The sequence below is a fragment of the Montipora capricornis genome, chromosome 12 (genome assembly GCF_036669925.1).
Source record: "Montipora capricornis isolate CH-2021 chromosome 12, ASM3666992v2, whole genome shotgun sequence".
Taxonomy (NCBI): domain Eukaryota; kingdom Metazoa; phylum Cnidaria; class Anthozoa; order Scleractinia; family Acroporidae; genus Montipora; species Montipora capricornis.
The window spans coordinates 28,839,938-28,847,437 of record NC_090894.1 but is presented as its reverse complement, the minus strand read 5'-3'; the positions used below and the strand labels follow the sequence as shown (position 1 = coordinate 28,847,437).

The window sequence follows — 7,500 nt, the reverse complement described above, 5'->3', positions numbered from 1 at the left end:
TTAAAAGGGACTTTGAAATCGACAGTGAAGAACATTCATTGGTGTTCCAAAAGTGAGAATCTAATGAAAAAAAGGTTACTCCAGGGCAGGAATGTGATGTTCCAATGGTTCCCGGGGTGGGGGAATTTGACAGTCAGTAGGTGCCCAGGGGTGGGAAATTTGACGCTAGCTTCCACGAAAATGTCAAATTTCCCTGGGTCAGCCCGCCCCGCCCCCCCCCCCCCCCTTCCACCCTGGGGCTTAACATTTATAGGTGCATTAAAACAATAAAAGACATACTCGTTCGAGCCAAACTCTAAGCTGGCTAAAACACGTGGATAGGAGTTGTGTAGGCCTGTCACCCCCATTGTTATCAATGATCTTCTTCCGTTTATATTTCGGATCGGTTGAAACTTTAAAATATAAACCCACAAAATCTGTCCCTCGTGGCCTCCATGTTTTCCTTCAAGCCTTTGGAGGCCCGGGTACAAAGCTTCAGTGTTTTTTGTATCCCTGTCGGGGGTACACATATCACTAGTGATATGTGTGCGGGGATACACATACCACGGGGTTACATATATCACTGCGACACCGGTACATTATCCACACTGGAAAAGTCGTATTTTGAAAATTATTATTCTTTTTGAGAAGTTTTGAACGTTTGCCTGACACAAGGTAGAAAACTGGTAACTACCGGGTGTTGCATGTTTTGTGTTTTCTTCAATAGTTGTTTTCATTACCATTTTGTTCTGGAGAAAATCCCGTGAGTTTATCACATGATCGGAAATTTAATATACATTTTAAGTTGATTTTGAGCTGATACAGGAAAGCTTTACATGTATTTAGCAGGGGTTTCCCAACATAACTACAAATATTTCTTGGTTATTCAAACGAGTCAACCAGGGGATCCCTTAAAAATTCAAAGGCAACGAGGCTTTTCACATTGATAACAACCGGTGACGTATCTGCGATTTTAGGCCAACAGCTGCAAAGTCCGTCACTTGATTTCACCGCTTCCTTTCATCGTTAGTTACCATAATTAAAATTCTTCTAAAAATGAACCCCCACCAAAACCCAAAGGATTACCGTCGTAAATAAACTAATAACTGGAAGGTTTAGCGGGGAAAATGGTAAGCCTTGAAGCCCATGAGGACGTCCGGTCTGTAATGGAAAACAATAGCCAAAGAGATCTATTGAAATTCACTTCGATTTTGTTTGTGGCTCTCAAAATCAATTTCTGTGTATCTTTGCTTCAATGAGGAGACGATCTAGCCCAACTTGTTGCGAAGGTTCTTGTTCGCTCCGGACCCTCGTTCTTTGCCACTGCACTGATCTTAGTGAAAAATTTTTATTATGGAAATCCGTCTCGTTGTTTCATCTCCTCTTTTCTCCCGTTTGCAGAGAGTCTGCAGAGTATCTTTGTTTTACTCGGCATTGACCTAAATAAAGATAGTTAAGAGCATTAAGTTATCTTACCTTTTGATCTGTCAGCAACATAAAAACTCAGAGACAGGCCTCGATGAAGTGAACTGGATTAATTAATGAGCTGAGAATATTTCCATAACAACTAAGACCTTGATGACCGAAATGAAGTCAGAGGCCTAGGAACTAAGCAAGCCAATGACAGGCTTGCAATATGGTTTCTTACTCTAAATATATATTGATCGTTTTGCCTGCAGCCGCTCTGGCGGCTTCAGCTGTGCTATGGTGGCAGAGAAAAGAGAAAAGAGAACTTACATTGAGGTGGGCCGTGTTAGAGAGCTGTATTTGTACCCTGTGAAGTCGTGCAAAGGAATGAGAATCACTGAAGCGAAGTGTTTTCAGGAAGGAATTGAGTTTGACAGGTGAGATTTCGACAAATATATTTAAAAGGTGAAAAGACGAGTGGATTACTAGCTGGCCTGTGTTGGTGGACCTCTTTTTTACACAATTAAATTTCCAACATAGTGACAGGTACGGTATATCCGAATGTGGTCCTAGTTTTTAACCTGGCTTTTGGCAAAGTTTGCCATTCAGCAGCAGTTTTCCACACAAATCTCAGTAATTTTTTTAAGCGTTAAAATCACTGTAAAATGTCTCACACATAAATGTCAGTGGCCTCAAAATTGGTATTCTTACTAATTTCATCACGCTTTTCCCATTTCTGCCATCTATTTTGTACCAAGACCATTAATTTTTGTATGATTGACAAAGTCACGTCACGTCATGCAAAGGGCCTATTATTCCATGAGTGCGTGCAATGCACCTTCTTGGCTATTTACCAAATATGAGATGGTAAATAGTCAATGAATGCTGGGACACTTGGAAATTAAAGCCAATTAGTTTCCAGCTTCAGGTAACACTTGTCACACAATCAGTTAATGTCACACGCAATTGAAGACACAGTATTAGTGGGAGGAAAAAGGCTGGGGATAAAGTGTCATCCAGCACCCGAGCGCCGCCTGCCACTGCGAGGCCAGTCACTGGGGCTAGGCTAGTGTCAGCGAGTGGCATACTGGCTGCGCACGGAAGGTTGGGCCAGCAAGGAGAAGTGGATGTGCCACCGTTTCTCACCCAAGCTAGGGCAACCCCGGCATCATCTCAGTATGGGACTGAAGGGTTGGTGCCGTCAACACTTATCCCCAAACCAGTTTTAGTAAAAATGACAAATATATATATATATATATAGTTTGTGTGGAAAGAGCAAACAGCAAACTTCTTCGGTGGTCAAAAACTTTATTAGAATAAATAACTGATATTTCACCCTTCGGGCTTTATCAATAAAAACTAATAAAGTGTTTGACCACCAAACAAGTTCGCTGTTTGCTCTTTCCACACAAACTACAATTTTCGAGTGTAAGCATGCAGTATCCTTTGGATCCTTCTTCCAAGTGGCATCACTGTTGGTATGCCAATCTTCATTTAAAAAAAATATATGTAATTTTATATATAACTAACGGCAGACAGTACTGTTTCGGCCTTTTGGGCCTTAGCAGTGCAGTGCTGATGTCTAGAATGGAGGTTAAGCTTATAAAGCCACCCCAAATGTCCCACACATGTGGTACGTACATCTAAGCCATGCCAGAGTGCTGAAAACTAGCGAGCTAGTGAACATGAGCAATTGTTCGCGGCAATGACTCATCCTAGTAGAGTGCTCAATTTGGACATAAAAGCAGAAGCTTTGTAATGCCAAAGAGCTATATCTAACTGCAGACAGTACTGTTTCGGCCTTAATCCAGGTGATGTGGTCAACAAAAGGTATGACGTGGCATTTTATAACTAATTAGTTTCATACCGCACAAGAAGCACTCCTCAGACAAAATAGTCAAGTGAAAAGTTTGTTATTATATAGATATTGATGAAATACCAGGATTTCTCCTTTTACTAAAAATCATATCTTCACCGCACGCAGTGAACATATCATTTTTATCTTTCACATGTGAGGATATAGGTGTTGTCATGGTGACCAACACGATTAGCCAATAAAACGTGAGCTTTCTCTTCATTGTAAAATACTTTTGTGCTTTAATATAATTCTTCTCTACTACATTAACATTTTTATTGCAAAATTTGACATTATCATGATTTCTTTTTCATAACTTTCATATCTTTTTTATGTAACACAACATGCGTGTTTTAGCAGTTGGTGACCACTTTTTCATCATTTCGAAACTGAATAAAAGAAGTTGTTTTAAATCTAGACATTTCATCAATATCTATAAAATAAACAGAACATTACGTGGCCGCTTGGGGATACGAATTTTATCTTCTCGTGCTGAAAGTATCTCTCACTCGTTTGCTTCGCTCACTCGTGAGAGATACTTGCAGCACTCGAAGATAAAATTCGTATCCCCGCGCGGCCTGTAATATCCTCTATTTACATTGCTCACTGATGAAAGACGCACTTGCGCTCGCAGAATTTGAATTTTAACAGTTGTTAGCACGCGGAGTTCAGGTTAAGCACTTGCTAGCACACGGCAATTGTGGGCTTAAAGTTCTTTGGAGAAATTTGTTAGCGTGCCATTGCATTCGACGTAGTAGAGTTTTACCCATCGATTTCAATTGAATTGCTAAGTGAAGATCTACAATTTGCATCTGAAAATGTCATCATAACCGACAATGAACGCTATATCATCTGCCAAGCAAAAAGTTCTATTCTCTACAGTTATGGTGAGCCATGGGGTAAAAAAATCTCATCCAATCTTTTTGTCGTCACTATGGGGAGCTACGATGGTGCTGAATCTTGCGAGCTTGTTGGTACTTATCTCCTGTACAATATCAAAGAGAAGTTTGGCAATAAATGCAACTTTGGCTTATACAGAGATGACGGCCTCGGGATATCCAAAGCATCATGACGGCAAACAGAGCTCATCAAAAAAAGATCTGTGCAATATTTTCAGTAATTGGGGGCTGAAAATTACAATTGAGGCCAACAAAAAAACGGTAAACTTCCTCAATGTCACCCTCAACCTGTCTAATGGTAAATACATGGCCTGCACCAAACCTGGAAACATCCCACTCTACGTCAAAGAGGAACCAATCCATCCACCTCGCATTATCGAAAACATTCCGAAATCTGCCAACAAACGTTTGTCCGAAATCTCAATTGATGAATATTCAGTTAACGAAGCGGCACCTCTTTATCAGAAAGCCCTCGATGACAGCAGATACAATCACCAGCTCGCATTCACACCAAGCATAACACAGTCTTCGAACTCCACCAGAAGGAACCGCCGCAGGAAAATCAATTGGTACAACCCACCTTTTAGCAAGAACATGGCTACAAATATTTGACGAATGTTCCTTAAGATCCTCGACGAAGAGTTCCCAGAAAGTCATGTACAGCTGTATTATACAAAATCTTCAAACCGCAACACAGTAAAGATCAGCTACTGTTGCATGCTCAACCTCAAGCGGGAGATCGATGATAACAATAAATCAACCTTACAGAAAAACAACTACAACGCCAGTTTTTGAAAGCATACCAGCAGACTGCCCTATGGCCAGGAATTGCCTTATATCATCCGTGGTTTACCAAGCAACAATGACAACTGAAGATAACAGGTCAGCCCAAAATTATGTCGGACTCACTGAGAACTCTCTTAAAACTGCCAATCACAAATTATCTTTTAACAACCCCAACACCCTGGGAAAAGGCAGGGACTTTGACAAAAGAACAAGAGAAAGTGAGCTACATATAATGTTCCCGCCCCCAGGGCAATATTTCCATTCCAATGTCCCTGCCTGGGTCCACCTACCACTGAAAGGATACATGAATGTTGTCAAAAATATCACTAATAACAAAACAAAACAGTCGGCAAGGTTTTCCACTCAGTGAGTTCAGTGTATTTTTGGATGGCAAGCAAAAAGTAAGGGAGCAACTAAAGAATGCAGGGCCAGTTTTAAAGCAGTATCACTGCAGGGCCCTCATTGAGTGAAATTCAATGTTTAATTAAAGAACGAATAAGTTATACAGGTATCTGTAGGTGGCTTGGTGGCTATCTCCACAGCTTGTCAGTAAAATTCCAAATAAAGAAGAAGCATTAAAGGTACATGTAGTTTGAGTGGTTCAGTAGCCACTGAAAAAATAGTTGTTTCAAAAGTTGCCCTGTATTCTATAGTTTAGCACATTAACAAGCAGCAAGTCTTTAATTCTGTCATTTTCATGGCTGCATGTCTGATTTGGTCCCAGTCGCGGTGTGACACAGTTCTAGACTCCAATCCTCCAGCAGAGAAATTCAATTTGGATACCAAAGAGCAAATCTTGTTCAAGACCCGGCTTACTTGGACAGTTTTGAATGTCGCACGTTGGTTATGGTCCCTCTAATGTCACAGCTTTTCCCAGATTGGGGGCGCAGGGATTTACATTGACCGGGGCATTATTAATTAAAAGTGTGCAATTATTCACTGTTAATTGAGCAAGGTTACTATACTGAAATCTTTGCCTAGATTGTAACCAAAACTTAAGGGACTTTTCCATCCAGTAAAGTTATCATGTCTTTGAGCAACTAGGGCCATGTTAATTAGACGAAGATAAAATTAATCAAAAAGTCTTTATTATTGGTTTCAGGCACTGGATTATTCTAGATGAAAATGATCAGTTTGTGGCCCAGCGGAAAGACCCAAAGCTTGCCTTGGTCATTCCTCACTTTGAGGGTGACAAATATCTTTGTCTGGATGCTCCTGGAATGAAACCCTTACAACTGACCATTCATAAAAATGAAGAGGAAACCAAGAACATTAGGTAGGCAATGAGTAAACTACGGTAGGTTTTCTATTACAGTGTAATAGGTGATAAAATGGAAATGTATACACTTGCATCTGTTGGGTAATGTTAAAACTCCAGTTAGCTAGAATCAAGCCCATCGATAATTATCTGGAGGAAACAATAAATTATTTAAGCCAGAAACTTATCTGTTATGATTCAGTCAGGGTCCTCTAAAGACACATTGATTTCATACCTATGCGCAGAAATGCAGATAATAATTATTATTTGAATGCACACAAGAATTTGATATCCAACACTATCTCCTCAAGTCTAATCATTATTTTGCTACCAGTTTCCAACAGTGAGGTACATAAGTGTCAGCGTTAGTGTTTTGCGGTTAGGGTATGCAGCTTTTCATTTATATGTGAGGTGCAGGTTTTAGGGAATACTGTGTGACGTTCGTGGTCTGTCTATCCCTGGCCTTGAGTGATGTTGAAGGAAGAGAAAGGGGACACTTCATAGCAAGCTTTATGACTCACATTTCCAGACATACATGTACCCACAAATTTAGCAGTGAGAAGAGCAGTTATTTTATGACCCTGCGTGTTGGATCTAAAATCGTCACCTCCCCCACAACAGGTGGATGCTCAACCAACTCAAGCAGTTTTTTGCAGTTGTCGGTTGCTAACTGACACGATTGAAGAAATGTAATTGTGTTTTTCACAACAGTACAATTATGTAAATGGTTCCCATTCACAGTTTGATGTTGGAAGACGATAGGCCACATAGCTGGCGGTATTGTTGGCAGGGAGAATGGGGAGAACCACTGTGAAATACATATATTTCACAGCACCCCTCCCCATTCTTCACACGGCTTCGCTGCTTGTTAATTTGGCTCTTGTGCCAACACTACTGCCAGCTACGCAAGTTATAACTACAAAGATTATGAAATCAATATTCACCAAGTGGAGAAGTGTCTGATCACTCAAAGAAACAATGCCATGTTATAATACTTAACTTATTAACCTCATTTGCTCCTGCATGACTGAACTGGAGAATATTAATTGGCCCTTGGTCAGTTTTGTACAGACCTCACTTCACTGCCACTGCCACTACCGTACTGCCGTACTGCCACGACCTCTGGCCATTATTCCCCAGTACAACCCTCACGCTTGGTTAGAAAGAGGTTAATAAAAACAATTTTCTTCTGTGTGAACAGAGTGTACGGAATAAATGCAGAGGGTCAGTATGCTGGAGATGAAGCATCAGAATGGTTCTCAAAGTATTTAAATAGACCCAACTGCACACTGTACAAGCTGTCCAAGCCAAGACCA

General features: G+C 40.6%; 2 protein-coding genes across 2 annotated transcripts in view; one reads left to right on the top strand and one right to left on the bottom strand.

Moving 5' to 3' along the window:
- LOC138025212 (mitochondrial amidoxime reducing component 2-like) overlaps positions 1-1,557 on the bottom strand; it is an 18,000-nt gene extending 16,443 nt beyond the window's left edge. Inside the window, exon 1 of the mRNA XM_068872419.1 lies at positions 1,456-1,557. The gene's annotated coding sequence lies outside the window, so the exon portion shown is untranslated. The remainder of the gene's footprint in view (positions 1-1,455) is intronic.
- Positions 1,558-1,600: 43 nt separating this feature from the next.
- Positions 1,601-7,500, top strand: part of LOC138025218 (mitochondrial amidoxime-reducing component 1-like) — a 17,115-nt gene continuing 11,215 nt past the window's right edge. The window contains 4 exon segments of the mRNA XM_068872424.1: positions 1,601-1,709; positions 1,712-1,823; positions 6,029-6,202; positions 7,386-7,500. The exon segment at positions 7,386-7,500 is cut by the window's right edge and continues 45 nt beyond it. Coding sequence (XP_068728525.1) covers positions 1,616-1,709; positions 1,712-1,823; positions 6,029-6,202; positions 7,386-7,500 — 495 coding nt within the window. The 5' untranslated portion in view covers positions 1,601-1,615.